This window comes from Hyla sarda, chromosome 1 (genome assembly GCF_029499605.1).
Source record: "Hyla sarda isolate aHylSar1 chromosome 1, aHylSar1.hap1, whole genome shotgun sequence".
NCBI classification, from domain to species: Eukaryota; Metazoa; Chordata; class Amphibia; order Anura; family Hylidae; genus Hyla; species Hyla sarda.
The window spans coordinates 179,919,715-179,944,063 of record NC_079189.1 but is presented as its reverse complement, the minus strand read 5'-3'; the positions used below and the strand labels follow the sequence as shown (position 1 = coordinate 179,944,063).

The window sequence follows — 24,349 nt, the reverse complement described above, 5'->3', positions numbered from 1 at the left end:
GGGTCCCGGCTGCTATCAGCAGCCAGGACCCGTGGCTAATGCCGAATATCGCAGTTCAGGCAGATGTCCGGCATTAACTCTTTAGACGTGGCGATCAAAGTTGATCGCCACGTCTAAAGTGCAAGTGAAAGCATCCCGGCAGCTCTGTCGGGCTGATCGGAACCATCCCGGTAAAATCGCAGCAGAAGGGTGCCTTACCTGAAATCCAGGCTTGAGCAATCAATTGCCGATAACACTGATCAATGCATTGCAATGCAATGGCATTGATCAGTGTATTGAATCAATGTACTGCATGTTATAGTCCCCTATGGGGGCTATAACATTGCAAAAAAAAAGTGAAAAAAATGGCATTGATCAGTGTATTGAATCAATGCCATTTTTTTCCCACTTTTTTGCAAAGTCCAAAATAGCGTATTTTTGGTCACTTTTATACCATATCACGGTGCAAAAAATGAGCTCTCATACCTCCCCGTACGTGGAAAAATAAAAAAGTTATAGGGGACAATGTTAAACGTATACATTTTCCTGCATGTAGTTTTTTCAGAAGTAATACAAAATCAAACCTATATAAGTAGGGTATCATTTTAACCGTCTGGACCTACAGAATAAAGATAAGGTGTCATTTTTACCGAAAAATGTACTGCGTAACGGAAGCCCCCAAAAGTTGATATTTTTTTTCTGTTTCGCCGTAGATTTTTGGGAAAAACGACTGATGTCATTACAAAGTAGAATTGGTGGTACAAAAAATAAGCCATCATATGGATATTTAGGTGCAAAATTGTAAGGGTTATGATTTTTAAAAGGTTAGGAGGAAAAAACGAAAGTGCAAAAATGGAAAAATTCTATGTCCTTAAGGGGTTAAAGTCCATGGAAAGGCATCCATCCATTACTTAGAAAACTTGAAAAATGTATTACCAGTGACCAACATGGTGAGGGCTCTTTCAATGAGGTTTCAGATATGCACCTATACATTGCATAGAGTGATGTTTGTCACAACCAAATCTACAGCGGAAAGATACACACCTATGAATCTCCCCTTCAAAACTCAAGACAAAACTACAAAACCACATCCTGCTCTGAACATTATAGCTCATTTTGAATAGAAATAATCCAACAAATGACAGTATTCTTTGTTAGATTTCTCAGCCTGGACAGATAACTGTGACGAGGTCTCAGGTTTCTACATTCCAGACTGCTGTCCTCAACTTTAGGCTGTTGTCCTATTACTTACAGTGGAATTGCATGCAGACTCTAACAACAGCTGGGGGGGGGGGGGGAGGATGGGGTGGCAGAAGCCGCAGTAATCCTCATTGTCATCATGTCATTCATGTTCCCTATTTAAGTAGTAACTAGAGGCAAAAGTGATAATAACGACAGAAGGCATTATTACCATTGGCCACAAACTTTTTGAGGCTATTTGGAAAACACGCTGACCCCATAAACATGACACATGACAACATAATTGTGCTTGGAGGGTCATGTCATGACACAATGTTGTCTTAAATAGTCACCTTATCTAATAAGGGACTACAGTACTCGTAAATGTGACAACACTGACAAACCCGAGTACGGTCATACCAAATACAACCACCACCAGTCCAGTGTCTATTTTCATATTATAGAGTCAATATCAGGACACTGTGTACAAAGCTATTGTAAGCCAACGTGATATATGAGCAAGCGGCAAGTCCATATTGTGCTTATCTATGACATATTTCAGATGCCTCTGGCAAATCATTCCTTTCTTCTTGTTTCTAAAGGAAAATATTGAAGTTGAAAAGTAGCCAAATCCTATCAGCATTTCACACGCTGCAGTGAAAAAAAAAAGCGTAAACTTCACACAAAAGGTTTCTTCAGATTCATACTGTTAAAGATTCTAGTACTGTATGTCTGAGATTAAACTGACTGTGTCATTATAAAGGTTAAGGGTTTTCCGGAGAACTTACAGGGACTGTAGGACCATTTTTTGGTCTAAAAGTAGCATAAAAACTAATGAATTTAAAGGACATCTTCTAATATAGGCAGCAATACCATACAACACCTATGATTCCCATCCTTGCCCAAGGCCAATTTTTGGCATAATGGATATTGCAAAGTGTAAAATACATTTGTTTATTAAGATCTATGGGCACAGCAATAAGGACAGAATGCTACATGGCACATAAGGCTTTAATTTTAACTGTAGAAACCTAGAAGTTCTTTATGCACCAAAGAATGACCATACTTTATTGTGCCAGCACATGAAAGGAAATATATCTACTATTAAATGTCAGATTCTTTTGTTGTCAAGCACAGTTTATACCCATGTACTTTGACATTAAAATTAGGTTGCAGGCGACATACCCTGCACCTTGGTGAGACCCTGAACAGCTGAATTTTGTCTGATATGACCAACTAGTTAACTGAGTGCTGTGACCATACTGTACAGTTTACACAGTGTCGTTTCTGTTTTTCTAGGAATGGATTCCTAAGTCAAACTTCATACTAAGTCACTTTTTGGGTCCGAGCCTAATTAACAAAAATGCATTTACAAAATGGTCCTAAAGCTGCCCTGTTCTTACAAAGCCCAGATCAGACACCTATCCAACAGCTCCTACTGTTTATACAGGTTTAATGTGCGGTAGGGTTTGGATACCTAATACATTTGTTTTTTTACTTACGTTGTCTCAAATTCTCTATTGACTGCAAAAACAGTAAGAAGCATGCATTGCATGCAGGGCTTTTCAACTGTATTGTTTTGCATCTAAAGTTCTTTGTTCATCAGATGTCAAATCTATTCTTTAAATCTCTGTTGGCTACCTTGGTAAACATAGACTGTGTCGGCAGATAAGAACCATTTGGCCCATCTAGTCTGCCAAATATCCAGAATACTACCAATAGTCCCTGGCTCTATCTTATATGTAGGATAGCCTTATGCTTATCCCATGCAGGCCTAAACTTCTTCATAGTACTTGCAGCTACTACTTCTACAGGAAGGTTAGCCATGCAGCCATTACTCTCTCAACAACATTACTGATATTACTGCATAAACCTTCACCCCTCTAATATACAATTATGTCCTCCTGTGGTAGTTTTTCTTCTTTTAAATATGCTCTCCTCCTTTACCATGTTGATTCCCTTTATGTAAATACAAGTTTTTATCATATGTCCTCTGTCTCTTCTTTCTTCCAAGCTATACATGTTTAGGTCCTTTAACCTTTTCTGGTAAGTTTTATCCTGCAATCCAAGTACTAGTTTAGTAGCTCTTCTCTGAACTCTCTCTAGAGTATCTATATCCTTCTGGAGATATGGTCTTCAGTACTGAGCACAATACCCCAAGTGAGGTCTCACCAGTGTTCTGTACAGCATTATGAATTTATGAGCACTTCCCTCTCTACTGCTAATACCTCTCCCTATACATCCATGAGCACTTCCCTCTCCACTGCTAATACCTCTCCCTATACATCCATGAGCACTTCCCTCTTTCTACTGCTAATACCAATGACAGTTGCCGGAGTTCTGACCATTTTTCTAGTTTACCTAAATCATTTGCCATCAAGTGACCACTGGCCTCCATAAGACCAGTTTCCAGCAGAATCTGTTTATTTCAACAACAAACCATCCTGTTTCAAGATGATGAACTTACAAATAAAATAAACAGCACAAAAAAACAAGCTATTTGTAAGAAAAACTTTTTTTTCTTCTTTTTTTAAGATAACAATACGTTTCAAAAGAATGGAAAAAATGTGATGTTAACCAAACCTAAGCCATAGTATGGTAGTGTTATTTTGAGACTGAAGTCATTGGATTATAAAAATGAGTTTTTATTGGTGGTCCAATCCTTTTCACACATAACATGATAGAGTTTTATATGTTTAATAAGGAACACTACATTATTGTTGTAAAATTGTTACAGTTTCCTAGGTATCTTGCTTAGTTCCTTCCATTTTGGAATAAAATGTTAACAATACTTCCTAAAGGAATTAAGGAGGTGTTTTCATAGAAGACAAAAGAGCCCCAAACAAAAGAATATTAAACTGATCATGTGATTCACAGGTATACCCAGTATGATGGTTAAATTGCAACGGTCGTTCCTTCCTCGACATGTTTCGCTGTAATAACAGCGTTATCAGGAGGTAACAATGGCAATGGCCCAAGAGATATTTGTGCTGTGTATTAGTTGGACCCTTACCCACCCAGATAGGGTGTTTTTGTGTTGAGCTGCAATGCCACACACAACCTGAGGACAGGGGTGGTGCTGTTTTAAAAACAAATCAGCTCTATTTTTCTAACCCTGGATAACCCCTTTAATATACCTTTTCCACATCTACCTGGAAAGCTAGGAGCTGGCGGCTGACACTGATGAGCTCATTACAGGAGAACAGTTGTCCATTCATAAAAGGTGTCAGAGTGGTGAGGTATGACAGCAGGCTGCAGGCTTTTCATTTGACCAATAAAGACTTTCTAAAACGGAGCCATGGAAAAAGTGCTAATGCCCCTGAAACAACAGCAGGTAGTGTGGGATTAAGGTAATCTCCTCCCAAATATGTCTTTATTTACAGGACGCTCTCAGGTATATCATTTCTAAGAGTCTTGTTTTGTGAGCTTATTGTGTCATTAGACTGTGGGTCCTCTGCACGTTCTCCCTAAATAGACAATAAAGCACATGTGAGTCATTGTTTTTCTACGCGCTCATAACTACATTGCAATCATAATCTTTTATAGTGTTAGGAGGATGGAATTAGAAGATCCACTTTGTTTTGATACCCTTCATGGATTGAATTGTATTTCTGGCTGCAACATAAAGAATGGAAAAGGGGAAGAGAACTGCTTTACATGCCTTGATGTAGCATAATGGAAGCTTTACTGTGCTGAGTATCTAATCTGAGAATACTTGTGATGTGTCCAGATATTCTGGCTTGGCACCCGCTGTGTTCTGAGGGAGTGTCCTCATCCATCTTCTTTATAGGCCTAGGGCTTAAGCCCTGGCTCATGTTCAAAGTGAAATGCATTAGGTTGTTAGAAGCGTAACACTTTTATTCAGTTTAAACTTAGTCTCTGCTTATAAGAAAACATGTACCAAATTATGGGACAGTCCAGCAGGCACCTGACTATAATAAAAAAGAATTCTACTTCTAGCTGTCTATATTTATCCACTGATCCTATTATACTCATAATGCCCCTTATAATACTAGCAATAATAAGAAAGCTGTGTGATATAATGAAGGTGTAATTAGTTTAAGATGAAGTTTGATTCTTTTCTCTGTTGCAGCCATTACTGACAACATCCCCAAACCTAGAAAAGACATAACTGTAGGCAACGACACGACATATGATGAGCTCTTCCTCCATGGCCCACTAACCACTGTCTTCTATGGGGGAGTTGATGATTCTCATGCCAGTAATGCTCTGGTTGCTGAAATATTGGTGTCAGGTAAGATATTTCCTACTCAAAAATCACCTGAGTGCTACGGATTTATGAAAGTTTTTATTTTAGATTGTTATTGTGTATGGCAAACACATTATTTGGTTGTAAATGGAATTTATAATAATTATTGCCATGCATGTAACAGTCCTTTTTTATCCTGTTACTTTTTATCTATCTATCTATTTTCTATCTATTTATCTATCATCAAACAAGTGCAGCACTACTTCCAATCTGAGGAAAAAGTGGTGGATTTATTTAGCGCATAAAGTTTACATTTCAATGTCCTCCACAACCATATCTATCTATCTATCATTACCTATCTATTTATCATCTATCTATCTATCTATCATTATCTATCTATTTATCATTATCTATCTATCTATTTATTTATCATCTATCTATCTATCATTATCTATCTATCTATTTATCATCTATCTATCTATCATTATCTATCTATCTATTTATCATCTATCTATCTATTTATCATCTATCATAATCTATTTAGTATTTATCTTAAAAAAATAAACAAACTGGAGCATTTTCCAGTCACGTGTTAGTGAAATAATAAAAGACACTCATAATTACTTTGATATTCAATATATTCCTGAAATAGAGTTTGACTTTTCTAATACAGAGACATCTAGAAAATACTTTTTCTAAATAACCCATTTTATATTTTTTGGGCTGATATTTTAGCATATTGTTATGATTTAATAATTTCAATATTATAATACATCATTTAATAACAAAAATCGTCTTGAGATCTTTTAAATATTTTATAGCTTTGTTGGTTTAATGTATTTTTGTTTTCTTTTTGATGTAGTAATGATTTGGTATGTAGAACTGTGTATAGACTGAAATGTTTTATGACAAGCAGGGATGTGACTACAATGTATTTCAGTTTCTTGTCTAAATTCTTTTCATTTATTTGAACATTTGTGACAATAAAAATAAAGCACAGCTTTATGAATTGTAAATTCACGAGAATTAACTTTTTACTGTAAGTAATGAAATGTTGATATACCATATCAACCACTAAGATATTGTAATAATTACATTTGTAATCTAGAAGTTTCCATTATGAGGGGGTCCTACGATACAGTACCAGTTTGCCACCTTCTAAAATCAGCTTGTAATGTGATTATAATTATGTTTTAAAATAATTGTATAAAAAGTATTTACACACCAGACAATTGTGATCAAAAGAGAACTCTGCATTGTAGGAGGTCCAGTGGCTGAAAATGACTCCTCTTTACATGCAGCAGTTAGACCAATTGACCACATAATAACTGTATTGAAATTATTATCAATGTCATTATCAGATCTTAAAAAATACATCCTGTTAAAGTTTTTTTCAAAGAAAATACATTTAATTCATTATAGGAAATAGTAGTGACCAACCTATAGATGCATCTTAAGAAAACATATTTTCCTATTTAATTAGAGTTTAATGACTCTAGAGTTTAATGATTCTTGTGGCAAATCTGCAGTAAATTTGCTATTCCTGGACTGGCCTAATAATGAATAGTCAGTACATGTTCAGAAAACTGTGAAGCCTAGAGGAGTCGTCCTGAGTTGTTATATTTAGGGAGTTGCAGGATAGACACTCGGCGGTATCAGGGGGTGAGCCGCACTTTCCCAATTTTTTTTGATGTTCAGAAAACTGCTATAAATAGGAAAATATATGTTCACCTATACACATTATAAAATTATATGTGATTGAAATAAATAATTTTCCACATGTTTATAAAGTAATGTAGGTTCGCACTGTATCCAATAGATTCGTATACATTTGTCTAATGCATTTTGATATATATATATATATATATATATATATATATATATATATATATATATATGCGTAAACTTGAAATTCTAAGGCTCTGTTCATGTAAGCATTGGGGCCTCTATTTTTAATGGCAGACACAATTCTGTGCCCTATCCATCATAGTTGTCTGACAGACTTCAAGGGCTCAGTTTAGCTCAGGTGCAGTTCTATATTTCCCACTAAAACATTTCTACAATAAAGGCTCTGAACAGATAGCCTAATTTTGAGTAAATACGCTGATCAGCTATAAAATTTAAACCCACCTGCTTAATTTTGTTTTGTTTGTCCTTGTACCCTCAAAACAGCTCTTACCCATTTTACCCATCAAGAAATTGACTCCACAAAACCTCTGAATCTGGCACCATGATGTTGGCAAAAGATCCTATAAGAACTGTAAAGGAATTGGACTTTTCCAGCACTTCCCACATTTGCTCGATTACATTGAAAATGTGGAAGTTTGTGGTCAGCATCTTGAGCTATTGGTCATGTTCCAAACCATTTCTAAACATTTTTGCATTATGGCAGGATACATTTTCAGCGCTCTGAGGCTATGCAGTACCATAGACAGCAAGCTGGGATGCACTGTGTATTCTGACACCTCACTATCAAAGTCTCCATGAAAAGTGAATGGTAAAACAGTTTGTCTAGGGAAAGAATAACATTTAAAAATGTTACTCATCTCCCTGATCCTCCAGTGTTCCCGTTTCAATGGCCAGCTTACCACTTCCTGGTGACATGTTGACATGCAAGTAATGCCCATTCAGCCAGTCACTGACAATTTTGTGGCCGAGGATTGGCTTTACTCACATTTCCTGGGTGTTGACATGTCACCAGGAAGTAATGAGCAGCGAGGACACAGGCACGGCTGGAGATTAGGTAGGCGAATTTGCAGCATATTTTATTTTTATGGTGCCTAAACCCCTTTTAAGATTCTTTCATTCCCCAAGACAACGCCTTTAACTTTTTCAGAAATTTGTGCTAGAGCAGCACTTCTGTGGGATCAAACTAAATGGGGAAACTTTCTGTCCCACACGCATCATTGAGCCATAGCTGCCCTATTTCTTATGTTAGGTACTATCCACTGGGTAATTGGAAAACCTCATAGGACCTACCATTTTGGATATGTCCTGACCAAGTTGCCTAGGCATCATATGTTGACCCCTTTCATAGTTGCTTAGATTTTGCCCATTTATCCTGCTTCTACTATATCAACTTCAAGAACTGACTGTTCACTTACTCCCTAATATATATCCTGCCCCTAATATGTTAATCATTGTCAGTGGTTTTAATATTATAGCTGATCAGTGTATTACATACATCTATGTATGGAAAAAATATACATGCAGGGAGCTTGGAGAGAGCCTCAACACTAATTAACTTTTTATTTATCCCTATAGTTATTCTTAGTAAGTATAAGTAATGATGGGTTGCTCATTTACACATATAGAGACTTTAGTAAATCTGTGTTGTTTTATTTGCGGTATAGACCTGAGCTAGGGATTCACACTCTTAATCTAGCCAAATCTTTCCTAGTTGGAAACTATAGACAGCTATATACTCTAATAACTAGTTGCCATGATTGTATTTTAAGAATAATCCATATTGACCTGAAAAAGTGATTTTAAAAGGTCACATAGTAGGTGCACCTGTTGTGTGTAATTGGAAGATTTGTGAGGCTGTTAACTTTGTTCTCCAAACAGATGAGCGTTTCTGTGTACACATCCAGTGTGATATCAATGCACGCTGTGCGCTATCAGAAGATGGACCAAGATGCCAATGCTTGGAAGGCTATACTGGAAATGGAAGGACCTGTAATGGTAAAGACATTTGGCAATTCATTCTTTATGACATTATTTTTAGGTTGAGCTCACACATTGTAAAATCAAAAATGGCAGTAAAAGAGGTATAAAATAATAATGTGTTTCATTAAAGTCTATGGTAAAGCAGCAGTCATTGTATAAAAAAATAACATGATTACAACATTGGAATTACTGCCTTATTTTAAAACAATGGCACTAATTTACTATAATTTATCAACATTTTTTGTGACTTTCTAGCACAATTTGTGCTAATAACTTATAGGACTTCCGCTAAATTTACAATGCATTTTTTGCACTTTTTTTTTTTTACACTTATTCACTGGGTCCTAAAAAGGAATGTAGTGTTGGTAAACCAGGGGGAAGGGTTAGTGGGAAAGGGGTGGCTTTAAATTCAACGAAAAGCACTACATATTTTGGTGCATGTTTAATAGTGTAAGCTTAAAGGGGTACTCCGGTGAAAACCTTTTTTCTTTTAAATCAACTGTTGGCAGAAAGTTAAACATATTTGTATATTACTTCTATTAAACAATCTTAATCCTTCCAGTACTTATTAGCTGCTGAATGCTACAGAGGAAATTCCTTTCTTTTTGGAACACTGATGACATCACGAACACAGTGCTCTCTGCTGACATCTCTGTCCATTTTAGCAACCATGCATAGCAGATGTATGCTAAGGGCAGCATGGTGGCTCAGTGGTTATCACTGCTGCCTTGCAGTGCTGGGGACTTGGGTTCAAATCCCACTAAGGACAACAATAAATAAAGTGTTATTATTATTATTATAATAACGTCAGCAGAGAGAACTGTGGTCGTGATGTCATCAGAGAGCATTCCAAAAAGAAAAGAATTTCCTCTGTAGTATTCAGCAGCTAATAAGTACAGGAAGGATTTTTTAATAGAAGTAATTTACAAATATGTTTAACTTTCTGCCACCAGTTGATTTAAAAGAAAAAAGGTTTTCACCGGAGTACCCCTTTAAACTAGACAGTCCACAGATGCAACAGATTTATCAAACAGCCTGATACACTGTGATAATTCTGGTGTATTTGAAGTCTGTCCGTCTGCACTGGCTAAGAATTTTTGAAAGACTGTGGCTTTTTATAAGTATTTTACAGCAGTTTTTTTTATTTTACACTGCAAGAACCAAACCCTTATAGTAGGTAAAGTATGTTAAGCACTCTTAACAAGCAATACATTTTATTCCAGGCTTTCAGAAATGCAGAGTGCATCACCAAATTACATTTCTATTAAAAGGAGATCTGCAGTTCTAGACACTTATCCCCTATCCCAGCGTTCGGACCCCCCACGATCTACTGTACGGGGCCCTTGCTCTGCCCCATCCCCATCCAGAGGAGGAGATGCAGTGTTCATGCATTCCCACCTCTTCCATATAGCTGTATGAAGGGGACGTGTCTTCGACCCCAGTGAGGTTGACGACACGTGCATTAGCCATGGAGAGCCGCGGCAATGTCAGTTCCCCCTACAAGAGATTGCATCTAAGACTGCAGTAATCCTTTAAGTGTCACTGACATTTAATACAAATCACCATTTTAGGGTATGTAGTACCTCAGCCAACTTTAGCTGCTCATGCTTTCCTTGAGATAGGGCTGAAATTAATACATTTTTTTAAATGTTGTTGACCCCACTTTAAAAAAAAAAATTAAGCATAATATAATGGTAGTAGAAAATGATTCATATTATACTATAGCTTCTATCTTGTACAATGAAAATACTCTTTTTCTTTAACAAATTAAAGTTTTGAAAAAAAATAAAAAATTGTCCAAAATAGCTTATTTATTATTTTTCAAACAATAAACGTACAAAAAATGTGATGGGTGGAGAGCTGGTGAAAAAAGGAAAGGCTCATAGGGAAGCCGCAACAACCGATTCCCAGGATGGGTTAGGGTGAAAATTAATCAAAGAACTTTTGACCCTGGGAAGCCCAGGGTCACTGAAACCCTTATTATCTCCCACCCCTAAAATTTAACCTTTATTCATATATTATTAAAAGAATTTATAAGGTGAGTGTATAACTTAAAAAATACGGGCTTGTGTGTGCTTAATAGTATTGTTTGTATTTCATCCAGTTATCACTGGTAAATGAATTGGTCCATATGTGGACTGCAGTTCCACAGTAAATACAAACAATACTATTAAGCACACACAAGCCCGTATTTTTTAAGTTATACACTCACCTTATAAATTCTTTTAATAATATATGAATAAAGGTTAAATTTTAGGGGTGGGAGATAATAAGGGTTTCAGTGACCCTGGGCTTCCCAGGGTCAAAAGTTCTTTGCTCATAGGGAAGACAACAATGGAAAATTCTCAGCGTGGCCCAAAAATATAGGGGGATTTATCAACAGGTTTAGAGCTTTTTTCGTTGTAGATAAATCAACAAGAAAGGTCTCTGTTTTGCAAACAGGCTTTTTGATGCTCCAATTTTTACTAAAATGACTTAGGTACACACTTTTGGTTTTTCATTTTGCAGTGATGTCTGATTAATGAAGTGGGACTCGCAAGCGTAGTGAAATGCCCTCATTTAACTGAAAACGTACACTACCCCAGAACTGGGTAACAAAACTAGCTGTGGACAGAAAAAAAATAGTTGCCCAAATTACGCAATGGGTTAAAAAGTCAGGAGGAATCATACAAAATAGTGTGCTTCAGTGTAATTCCTCAGAAATATGTACTAGCACCATATTTATCAAACGCTATGAAACCATTTAATAAATTTGGTGCACATACACAATATCACCACACAAATTAAAGATGTAGAAAAACCATTCACCTAAACCACCCTTGAGTACCTGCCATAGAGGTTAAAGCGCAACTGTCATGAAATCTGGGTGCAATAGCCTGCACACAGCCTTTGTACTGTGTGCAGGTGGTGTGCATAGCAATGTTTTTAGCTAATATTTGCAGGCTTTCATCACCCCAAAAAATGCTTTTGATCATAGCTACTAACAGTCGGATAGGCGTGGTGCGAGGTACATGATGCCATGCCGCCACGGCCACCACCTGTATGTCAGCGCTGGGACAGCTGTGTGATTGGTCCCAGCGCTTGCGCCTTTCAGCTCATCTAACGTGCGCGCCACCGCATTTTATCCAGGCAAGCACTCGCTCCTCCAGCAAGCACTTGCTCCCGTATGCCTCCTCAGTGCCTCCTCCTGTGCAGTGCTAGGTTCAGAGAGAGCGCTTTCTCTCTGCCCCTAGTATCCGAAACTGAAGGGCGCATGCGCTGAGACCTGTGTGTCAATCACACAGCAGTCCCAGCGCTGACATGCAGGGGTTGGGCGTGGCGGCAGCGGGGTATCGCGTACCTCGCGATATGCCTATCCGACTGTCAGTGGCTGTGATCAAAAGTATTTTTTGAGGTCATGAAAGCCTGCAAATATTAGGTAAAAAAATTGCTATACCCACCACCTGCACACAGTACAAAGTCTGTGTGCGGGTATAGCACCCAGATTTCATGACAGTTGCACTTTATACCAATTACATTTTTAGAATTTATTGATACCAGAAATATAAAATTAAAGAATAGGGAGAACATTCATACAAACAGTGGGACAATCGAGAGACACCCCAGGGACCCCATAACCAAAAATGTATAATAAATACAAGACGGATAAGGGTATATATCAGATTGAATGTACAGATCTATTAAAATACATAAGAAGGCTGATATTTACAGGAAAATTGCTACCTTGCTAAGTTCCAAAGCATGAACGTAGGATCATGTACAGTATGTAATAATGTGCGGATTTAATTCATAAATGTATTTATTATTGTGTGACCTATAAAAATAGTGTAATGAAAAAAGAAAAAAAAACTATGGTTCCTCACAAACAAGTCCTTGTCCTATAAAATTATCTTATGCTTTTTTATTTGATCTATACATTCTAGTACTTTTGTATGCATGTGAGTGTGGATCTAAGCACCCCCCCCCCCTGATATATTGTTATATACCCATATCTATCTTGAATTTATTATATATTTGTGGCTACTGCTACTTGCTTCATTGTTCCACCATTTGTAGAATTTCCTCCCTTTTATAACATTTACATTTGATTATAACATTTACATTTACAATAACATTTACATTTGATTATATGTCTAAAAGTGACTCCTACTTTCTTTAGTTCTGTTCTGTGTAATTAGGGATGTCACATTTTGATGCCCTTTTAAAAAAAAATTAGATAAATAGTGAACCTGTCCCTTTAAAAACATTGTTATCATGACCTAAAGGCACATCCAAAGTTTTGATCGGTCAGGGTTTCAGTGTTCAGACCCTGACCAATTGTTAGAACGAGCAGGAAGAAAAGTGCAGCTGACCAAAAGCATCCCATAGACTTACACTGTAAGCTTGTTCTAGATATCGGATGCAATCTGAACATACAATCTGAACCCCAACTGATCAAAACTTGTCTATATAATGGCCCTCATTTACTAAAGGAGAACCAACGTTTTTTCTCAGTTATTGCGCCCAAAATTTGATCGCATCCCGCATGCGACCAAATCTGCGCCCACTACATTTTCAAAAACACTCGGAGAGTTTAATTTAACCCACAAAATGGGCGTGGTTTACTCAAAAATGGGCGTTAACCCGACAAAATGTAAAAATCACTCAGAGTAATTGCGAAATCACTCTGAAAAAAGTGTGATTTCTCAACTCTGAAAAACTGACAGCCCAGGGGTCGAGTGAAAATGGAAAAATTGAGTGTTTTTGAGGAAGGGACAGCTGACCATTGTGGTTCATGATTAAATTACTTGTTTTATACTTTAAAAGCATTTTTAACCCCTCAACGCTTTTATGATTAAATTATGTAATAGATTTTTTTAATTTATATATTTTTATTAATATATATATTTTTTAAAAACTTTTGGGTTGTTAACCCATTAACAATCATGAATGTAAAGTTACATCCTTGTGCAGAGTAACTTTACTTTATTTATTTGGTTTAATTTTTATTTTTCCAGTGCGACACTTTTTATTCCCGTGCGACAGAATTTAATATCGTGCGGTACAAAAAAAAACCGACACATGCGACAGATTAGTAAATCACAAGGAAAAAAAAGAAGAGTACACTGAAAAGAAAAAACCTAACCGACAAGGTCCAATGTGTCAAAAGTATTTTTGTAAAGTGACAGTGCCCATTTAAGCTATTATGCATTCATATGACTACTTATATTACCTACTTGATTTTTTTGAAGATACTGTTCACAAACAGCAGAGTGCAAGTGTCCATTTTATCCACTATGATTCTTTAGCCTTAAATAAAATCATTAAAGCAGATGATTCCCATCCTTTGTTTGACACAATGAAAAAATAGGCTGATCATGTCTGATGGAAATGTATTTGACTGAATTTAGTCCTTGAGATAATTAATGTTGAGCGAGACAAGTTATTCCATCATTTAATATCACACATACATATGTGTCATTTCATAACAAATACAGCACAGATCTCCTGTAAATGAAACATACTGTGAGAGTGGAATGTAAACTCTCAGTAACACTGTGCTGTATATTAGTAAAATTTTTAGTAAAAACCCTTCATTGAACTTTCTTCTGTTAAAAATAGCTGACATGCAAACCCTAACATTTGTAGTAATACAGTGGGGATCAAAAGTTTGGGCACCCCAGGTACAAATTTGTATTAATGTGCATAAAGAAGCCAAGGAAAGATGGAAAAACCTCCAAAAGGCATCGAATTACAGATTAGACATTCTTATAATATGTCAACAAAAGTTAGATTTTATTTCCATCATTTACACTTTCAAAATAACAGAAAACAAAAAAATGGCATACAAAAGTTTGGGCACCCTGCAGAGTTAATGTCTTGTACTGCCCCCTTTGGCAAGTATCACAGCTTGTAAATGCTTTTTGTAGCCAGCCAAGAGTCTTTCAATTCTTGTTTGAGGTATCTTTGCCCATTCTTCCTTACAAAAGTCTTCCAGTTCTTTAAGATTTCTGGGCTGTCTGTCACGCATTGCTCTTTTAAGGTCTATCCATAGATTTTCAATTATGTTGACGTCAGGAGATTGTGCAGGCCATGACAAAACCTACAGTTTACGCCTCTTGATGTAATCCCCCATGGATTTCGAGGTGTGTTTAGGATCATTATCCATTTGTAGAAGCCATCCTCTCTTTAACTTCAGCTTTTTCACAGATGGCATCAAGTTAGCATCCAAAATTTGCTGACATTTTATTGAATCCATTTTTCCTTCTACTCGTGAGATGTTCCCTGTGCCACTGGCTAAATTTTAACCTCATAGGTCCACAGAACTTGTTTCTAAAAGGCATCAGGCTTGTCTCTATGTTCATTTGCAAAGTTCAAACGCTGATTTTTGTGGTGAGGAAGAGGTTTTCTTCTGATGACTCTTCCATGAAGACCATATTTGTACAAGTATCTCTTTATAGTGGAATAGTGTACCACAACTCCAGTGTCTGCCAGATCTTTCTGGAGTATACTCTACCTAGCTGAGCATGCTCAGGGACATGCTTTTACTCTAATGTACCTAAGATACTATAGACCATTTACTGGCCGCACCAATTGCCTGTGGATGGAACCATATTTTAGAGGTGTAGGCGATACAAATGTTTGATCACTGCTAGATTGATTTTAGAAACATAAATAATAAAAGTTATGTATTATTTAAGCACTTTTCCTTTGCACAATATTTTGATATCCTTGATTGCTGGGAAGAGTTAACCTATTGGGGTCATTGCAGGACCACTACAATCCACACTTAATGTCCTGAGTTTATAAACCTATAAAATGATGTTATTAGGCATTTGTTGTTAGTGTAGAGGAAATGCTTCAGTATTTTGAGTGGAGTTTGTAAATATTGGTAGTAAAAAAGGATGCTATATTTGCTGTCATAGTATACAATACTCAAGCGCATTTATAATTTTTTTTATGCTAATAGAATGTCATTTATTGCTCCTTATTCAGATATTGATGAATGCCTTTTACAAATTACGGCTTGTGACCTACACGGAGCAGAATGTATTAATATGGAGGGTGGTTATATCTGCAAATGCATGGAAGGTTTTCTGGGAAATGGTCTTGAGTGCAGTGGTAAGTGAGAACATTTAAAAAACTGCACAAATGCTCTTTGTTGTTTTGTATGCCTGTGTTCATAGAAATCCATTGGTGGATATGGTTAAGAAAATTTGTTGATTTTTAATATTTATGAACTGTTTGCTTTTCATACATTGCTTTTGTAGGTATTCCTACCCCTATACCAGTCCCACCTCTGCTACATTATAATAGCACTATGTCTGTTGCTCATATAGTATCTTTATTGAGGTCTATGGAGCTTTACATTTACATCAATGTTTTCCAACCAGTGCGCCTCCAGCTGTTGTAAAACTACAACTCTCTGCTACAACTTGTACTTTTGCAACAGCTGGAGGCACAATGGTTGGCAAACACTGATTTACATAGTTAGACTTTGAATCAGCTTTGTTCGCCGCCCTAATATCAATGGAAGGGCACACACCCTATGAAGTGAATATTCTATAGAAAGTAATCCAGGACATTTGCAAATAAAGACCTTTTCAGACACACATGTTATGGCTGAATTTCTATGTCTGTAATATGGATAAAAGTTGCAAGGAAGATAATAAGTAACTGTTAATATAAAGGATAATTTATTATGAACACACAACATGTTTCTGGGCTCGGTTAGCCCATTCATCAGGTGTAAGAAACAGAAACAATGCCCACAGTATATGTGACATAATACAAAAAAAGGTGTAATAGCACAAACATAATTTCCTGTATGACATCAAATTAAAATAAATTACAATAGGCATCGACTTTAAGTTAAAGGGGTACTTTGGCGGGAAACATATATTTTTTTTAAATCAACTGGTGCCAGAAAGTTAAACAGATTTGTAAATTACTTCTATTAAAAAATCTTAATCCTTCCAGTACCTATTAGCTGCTGAATACTACAGAGGAAATTATTTTCTTTTTGGAACACAGTGCTCTCTGCTGATTCACGAGCACAGTGCTCTCTGCTGACATCTCTGTCCATTTTAGGAACTGACCAGAGCAGCATATGTTTGCTATGGGGATTTTCTCCTACTCTGGACAGTTCTTAAAATGGACAGAGATGTCATCAGAGAACACTGTGCTCATGATGTCAGCAGAGAGCAGTGTGTTCCAAAAAGAAAATAATTTCCTCTGTAGTATTCAGCAGCTAATAAGTACTAGAAGGATTAAGATTTCTGGCACCAGTTTGCTGTTCTGGACAGTTCCTGAAATGGACAGAGATGTCAGCAGAGAGAACTGTGCTCATGATGTCAACAGACAGCTCTGTGTTTCAAAAAGAGAAGCATTTCCGCTGTAGTATTCAGCAGCTAATACGTACAGGAAGGATTAAGATTTTTTAATAGAAGTCATTTACAAATCTGTTTAACTTTCTGGCACCAGTTGATTTTAAAAAAAAAAGTTTTTCACCGGAGTACCCCTTTAACTTTGTTGTTTGGTGAGTTCTTGCTCTTCACTTACTGGGAAAGTTGCAAAGGAGTATGCATTTCTATGTTGTCTCCTCACACACATACTGTGCTGGAAGAACTTGTATTGAGAGTTTTCTGGTCATATTATGCCATTTAATGAAGCACATTGATATTTGGTCCCAATAGGGGACATTTATGAAAGTACTTAGAGCCTAATTTTTGCTTACGCCAGGCGAACAAAAAGTCGCATATGTGCCTAAGCACTTTTTTCTGCGACTTTTGTGGGTAAGCAAAAAGTTACAAACAGCCTTACCTAAGCAAATTTAAAGGGTACCTCTCATCAAAAAAACTGTTGATATATTATAGATTAATGTATGCAGAATAACTTTACAATTGCATGTTATTAAAAAATATGCTTCTTTCTATTTAATTTTCCCCTTTGAAGAAATGACCACTAGGGGTCTCCCTACCAGTCCTGGCAGCAAGCATTTCAGACTCATGCTGGAGTCCTAAACACTACGAGCTGCCAGTCTGCTTTGTTCACAAAGGAGAACACTCAGAGCTGCCAGCCTGCTTTGTTCACAGCCTGTTTGGCTGTGAACAAAGCAGGCTGGCAGCTCTGAGTGTTTAGGACTCCAGCATGAGTCAGAAATGCTTGCTGACAGGACTGATCGGGAAAAATACAATAGAAAGAAGCAAATTTTTCATTAACATGCTATTGGAAAGTTATTTAACATTCATTAATCTAAAATATATCAAAAGTTTATTTGATGAGAGGTACCCTTTAAGTTTTCACTTTGCAGTGGTCACAAATTTATGATGGGCGAAAGTCGCATGTAGGCAAAAAAAAAAATTTGCAAACCCCTTACAAAAAGTTGCAAGTCTGATCCAGGTCTGGCCTGGAGGAAAAAAATCCCCTATGTGAGTAAATGTAAAAAGTCGCAAAAAAAGTCTCCCAAAATTCTCAGCTGCGACTTTTTTGTTTTGCTTATGTGCTCCAAATTTATCAAACCCCTGTGATAGTATGATAATTATGTAGCACATAAGCAAAACTAAAGAAAAAAAAAGACTTCAGAAATTGCTTACTAAAGCAAACAATGATATATGTCCCCCATTGTCTTTATTTCCCTTTTTTTCCCCCTCTGTGGATTCTTTTTTCCTAAAAATAGTCTAATGTGTTAGAATTTCAATGCCCAGACATAGAAATGTCTCCAGTGACACGCCTGATCTGGCAGGTCTTTCTAGCTGCACAGGTTCAAGGTTTTTCGAATACCTGAGGTAATGGTTTACTTATTTAAACGCGGCCCCTAAACTAATCCCTGTATACACAACACCGAAAAAATTAGACCATGTAAGACGAAACTACCAGAAAATATTGAAAAGTATAAATCTTTATTTGAAAAACAATCAATTTGTTAAAAACAAGTAAAAAAAATATTTAATGGTACAACAAACAAGAGCTCAGGCAGAAGAGTGGAGGATGAGAACATAAATGTTGCCCAAGGTATATGCAGTATTACTATGCAAATGACATAAGTACAGGGACATAATCACTGGATATAAGTCAGTACATATTACAAAAACCACCTAGAGGTAAACCAATCAAGAAACAGGTATCTGATGGAAATCATGCACCCTAGAGAGCAATGCCTCTTACCTCCTACCCCAAACGCGTTTTCGCAGGGGGCGTTTGTTTGTTGTACCATTAAATGTCTTTTACTTGTTTTTAACAAATTGATTGTTTTTCAAATAAAGATTTATACTTTTCAATATTTTCTGGTAGTTTCGTCTTACATGGTCTGTTTTTCTGGTGTTGATTATTGTTAGTGACCATGAGACATCGCATCTCAGATGGCCATTGAACATAGTGGGTAACCTAATCCTAAACCTGTATACACAGAAGTATACATGTAATTTGAGGAACTTTTTGGTCTCTCACTGTAAACATGGTAAACAGTATTGGTAAAGCAATGGGCTTTAACTCCTTAATGACCAATCCCATTTTCACCATAAGGACCAGGCCAATTTTATTTTAGCGTTTTTAGTTTTTTCCTCCGCGCCTTCTAAAATCCATAACTCTTTTATATTTCCATCTACAGACCCATATAAGGGCTTGTTTTTTGCGTGACCAATTGTACTTTGTAATGAAACCTCTCATTTTACCATAAAATGTACGGCGAACCCAAATAAATATTTTTTAGGGAGGAAATTTAAATGAAAACCAAAATTTTGCACATTTTGGAGGGTTTTGTTTTCACACTGTAAATTTTATGGTAAAAATGACATGTGTTCTTTATTCTGTGGGTCAATACGATTAAAATGATACCCATGGCTAGATACTTTTATATTTTTGTACCGCTTAAAAAAAATCTAAAACTTTTTGTACAAAATCAGTAATCTAAAATCGCCCTATTTTGACCACCTATAACTTTTTCCGTATATAGGGCGGTATGAGGGCTAATTTTTTGCACCGTCATCTGTACTTTTTTTACATACCACATTTGCATATATAAAACTTTTAGATCATTTTTTATAAATTTTTTTTTAATAAAATGTGACAAAAAAGCAGCATTTTTGGACTTTTGTAATTTTTTACGTTTACGCCATTCACCGTACGGGATCATTACCATAATATTTTGATAGATCGGACATTTACGCACGCGGCGATACAAACATGTTTATTTAAAAAAAATTATGTTTTTGGGGGTAGAATGGGAAAAACAGACCATTTTCATTTTTATTGGGGGAGGAGATTTTTCACTTTTTTTTTACTTTTTATTTTTACATTTTTCAACTTTTTTTTTACACTTTTTATGTCCCCATAGGGGACTATCTTTAGCAAATGTTTGATTGCTAACACTGTGCAGTGCTATGCATAGGACACAGCACTGCCCAGTATTATCGGTGATCTTCTGCTCTGGTCTGTTCGACCGCAGACCAGAGCAGAAGACCCCGGGAGACGGCCGGAGCTAGGTAAGGGGACCTCCGGCTGTCATGCTGGATGATCGGATCCCCGCGGCAGCGCTGTGGGCGATCCGATCCTCCAATCAAAGTGCCGCAATGCCCCAGATGCCGTGATCTGTATTGATCACGGCATCGGAGGGGTTAATGGCGGACATCCGCGCGATCGCGGATGTCAGCCATTACGGGCGGGTCCCCGGCTGCTGCTAGTAGCCGGAACCTGCCGTGTATGACGCGAGCACCCTTCCGATGCTCGCGGTCATACACGGGACGTAAATGTACGTCCTGGTGCGGGAAGTCCCGCCAAACCAGGACGTACATTTACGTCCGTGGTCGTTAATGGGTTAATGTTGTCTAGTCAATCATGTACCACCATATTGCTTTACTCGTATCACTACACCCAAAAGGCTATCATTTTTGATTAAATGCATTTCCTATATCTGTGGTAATCTGTATATCAGTGGTCTTCAACCTGCGGACCTCCAGATGTTGCAAAACCACAACTCCCAGCATGCCCGGACAGCCGTTGGCTGTCCGGGCATGCTGGGAGTTGTAGTTTTGCAACATCTGGAGGTCCGCAGGTTGGAGACCACTGCTGTATATATTTCACTGGTATGCATACTATGGGTAATGTCTAAGCGTATGCTTAGAGATCTCTTAGGGTACCACAATTGCCGGCTCTGCTTTCAGATCAATGGCTAATGCTAAAAATCTTCAGTGCTTATATCTGCATTTCTCTCTGATTCCTATGCCAGCTGAGGAAGAAAAGGACAAGAATGGAACACGTCCATGGATTTATTGGAAATCATTCTTATGAATACAAAGCTCAAATCAACAGTGACCCAGTTGTTAAACCCATCAGATAACTGGTCCTGTTGAATAGTCATGAGGGTCATGGAGATGACACTTAGATGTAGCACTTCGCCATTATAATAGACAGGAAAATGCTGTTGATGAATTCATTGTAAACTGATACAATGTAAAACTGTGAATGTATTTCTTAACATTTTATGTTGTATTGTCTCCAAATCCAGATGTTTCTGTAAACATTTCCTAACTTTTTGCCACATTTTAGAGCAGTGTTTGCTAACCAGTGTGCCTCCAGCTGTTGTAAAACGACAACTCCCAGCATGCCAGCATACTGGGAGTTGTAGGTTTGCAACAGCTAGAGGCACACTGGTTGGGAAACATTGGGTAACATGTTTTTTTAATACGGAATACTGGGGGAGATTTATCAAAACCTGTGCAAAGGGAAAGTTGCTGAGTTGCCCATAGCAACCAATCAGATCGCTTCTTTCACTTCTCAGAGGACTCTTTTAAAAATGAAAGAAGCAATCTGATTGGTTGCTATGGGCAACTCAGCAACTTTCCCTTTGCACAGGTTTTGATAAATCTCCCCCACATTCTTGATATTGTAGGCATACTGCATTATAAGCAGATACATATGTTTTGCCTACATTATGGCACTACGAGGTGATATTTTATTCTAGGTGCAGTGTTTTCTGGCATGGCTAATAGCTGAAACTTTCCTCATGACTTATTTGCATGTCTTACCCCTGATCATAGTAAGATTGAAATTTCCACATACACTAGATATCTCAGCGTGCCCTACAAGAGGTCCTTCTGTGGAGTTAAAGGAGTACTCCGGTGCACACTTTTTTCATGTTATCCCATCCAGGCTGCAAAATAAAAGAAAACACACTTTCTCTTACCTGCCAACGAGCCCCCGGAGCTCCGGTACACTCCGGTACAGGTGTTCGGTCCCCTGGCTGTATTTTTCTTACTTCCTGTTAGCCCGGCTCGTCACACGGAGCTTCAGCCTATCACTGGCCGAGGCGGGACATCGCTGCGGCCAGTGACAGGCTGAAGCTCCGTGTGACGAGCCGGGCTAACAGGAAGTAAGAAGAATACAGCCCGAGGACCGAACACCTGTACCGGAGCTCCAGGGGCTCGTTGACAGGTAAGAGAAAGTGTGTTTTCTTTTATTTTGCAGGCCGGACGGGATAACATGAAAAAAGTGTGCACCGGAGCACTCCTTTAACTAGTTAACATCCATCATAGCGCCTGAATATGGTATCCACTTATATAACATATTATTTTACCTATAGGGATTGACAAAACCAAGAACGTTTCTTAGGCTACATTCATACTGTGTTTCACAGTATCCATTGAAAGTATACATTGGTTGTTTCTCCAACATACACCTACTATAGATACCCCAAACCCTATCATCCATCATACATAGGCTCCCATGTTAAAAACACAAAAAAATGAAAACAAAACAATAACACCCCCTCCTTCAAAAAAACATAAACCATGAAGCATACAGTATTTAATACATTATTCTGCATGTTATAGTGCTATTCCTTAATAAAAAATAAAAAAAAGAATCAAGGACAAAACAACTATTTTTTTCCTCTCTGGTTAGTTTTGTCTGTTTTTTTTTTTACCGCATATGCCAGAAGCTTTCCCGATGCTTGTGGTACATGGGCACTGTTAACACAATAGTCTATGTAGGATGTAAAGAGAACTTGTCCTCTCCTGACCTCTCAGCTCTAGGAAATACTTACATCCCCTGCAGTTTTAATGCATATTTTAGTATTATTATAATTTTTTAATGCTTTTCTTTTTTTTTTTTTCTGGTGTTTTTTGAAAAACTGCCATTGAGCCAAAAAATAACACAAGGACTTATACTTCCTTCTGGATCCACCTGGATCCTGGATCTTCCTACTGGATCTGACTTTAGCTTAAAAGCTGCAGTAGCAGTATTCCAAAATAAATGGCAGAAAAACCTGTGTGGAACGTACCCTTAGAGTGTCAGACCCTCCCTACACCCAGTCCTAAAGTATATTAGTATATTAACAAGGGTAATGGTAATATCCAGTTGTATAATAATTTATTTATTTATTTATTTTCAGGAGAATAAGGGCCCATGCACACTACGGAATTTCCGAGTGGAGAAATTCTATTTTTTCTAGCCGCTGAAATTCATCCATCAAAATAATGAACATGTTAATTCTTTTAGCAAAATACTGAACAGAATTAACGGATCTATGGGGACCGCCTGTGTCCACACGGTCCTAGTGCTGACCTCCCTCGGAATCGCAGCCCAGAGTTTCTCCGAGCAGAAATTCCATAGTATGCATAGACCCTAACAGACTAATGAAGTAATGCTTCAGAACTGTTATTTTATATTTACTACAACACACAGGTCAGGAGAGATGATAAATCTGATCTAAGGTTCTCTCTGCTGATTATACACTACTTTCCCCTTTTGTGCGATCCCAGACACTCTAAAGTATTAACTGGAAGCCATTGCTTGGCAGTTGTCAGTGAATGCACACAATAGTTTAATGCAAAACCACACTAGAGATTTACACTTGTACTATACATACAATGATGTGTTTCCAGGAACTTCGGTTAACTGCATGGGGAAGATGTTGCAGAAGGGCCTGACAGTGAGAAACCTAAGTGCAGATAGGGATGTTGGTTAACCAACAAAAATTTACTCTGGAGCCAACATATTGTTACATATTTAATAAGCTTTTCATACGTCTCCTACTGCATATGTCTTCCCATTTTCCACTTAGTTTCCATTTTGTGTGATTATAAATAGGATAGGGGATAAGATGTCTGATCACGGGGGTCCCCAGCGGCAAGGCGGCCGTGGTTTCATCGGGAACACAGAAGCTTGGAGCTTCAGCATTCGTGACGTCACGCCATGCCCCCTCTATTCATGGCTATGGAAGGGGGCGTGGCCATCACGCCGTCATGCCTCTTCCCATAAACATGAATGGAAGAGGCGTGGCGGCTGTAGTCGCCAGTCATTCAGTACGGAGCAGAGTTCGCTCTGTTTACGGAT

The 24,349-nt window shown here is 37.6% G+C and overlaps 1 protein-coding gene across 7 annotated transcripts in view; it reads left to right on the top strand.

The window, feature by feature from the left end:
* Positions 1–24,349, top strand: part of EGF (epidermal growth factor) — a 184,477-nt gene that overhangs the window by 127,368 nt on the left and 32,760 nt on the right. For all 7 annotated transcript variants that reach the window (XM_056564635.1, XM_056564618.1, XM_056564592.1 and 4 more), the window contains 3 exons: positions 5,252–5,413; positions 8,936–9,052; positions 16,013–16,138. In XM_056564635.1, coding sequence (XP_056420610.1) covers positions 5,252–5,413; positions 8,936–9,052; positions 16,013–16,138 — 405 coding nt within the window. The remainder of the gene's footprint in view (positions 1–5,251; positions 5,414–8,935; positions 9,053–16,012; positions 16,139–24,349) is intronic.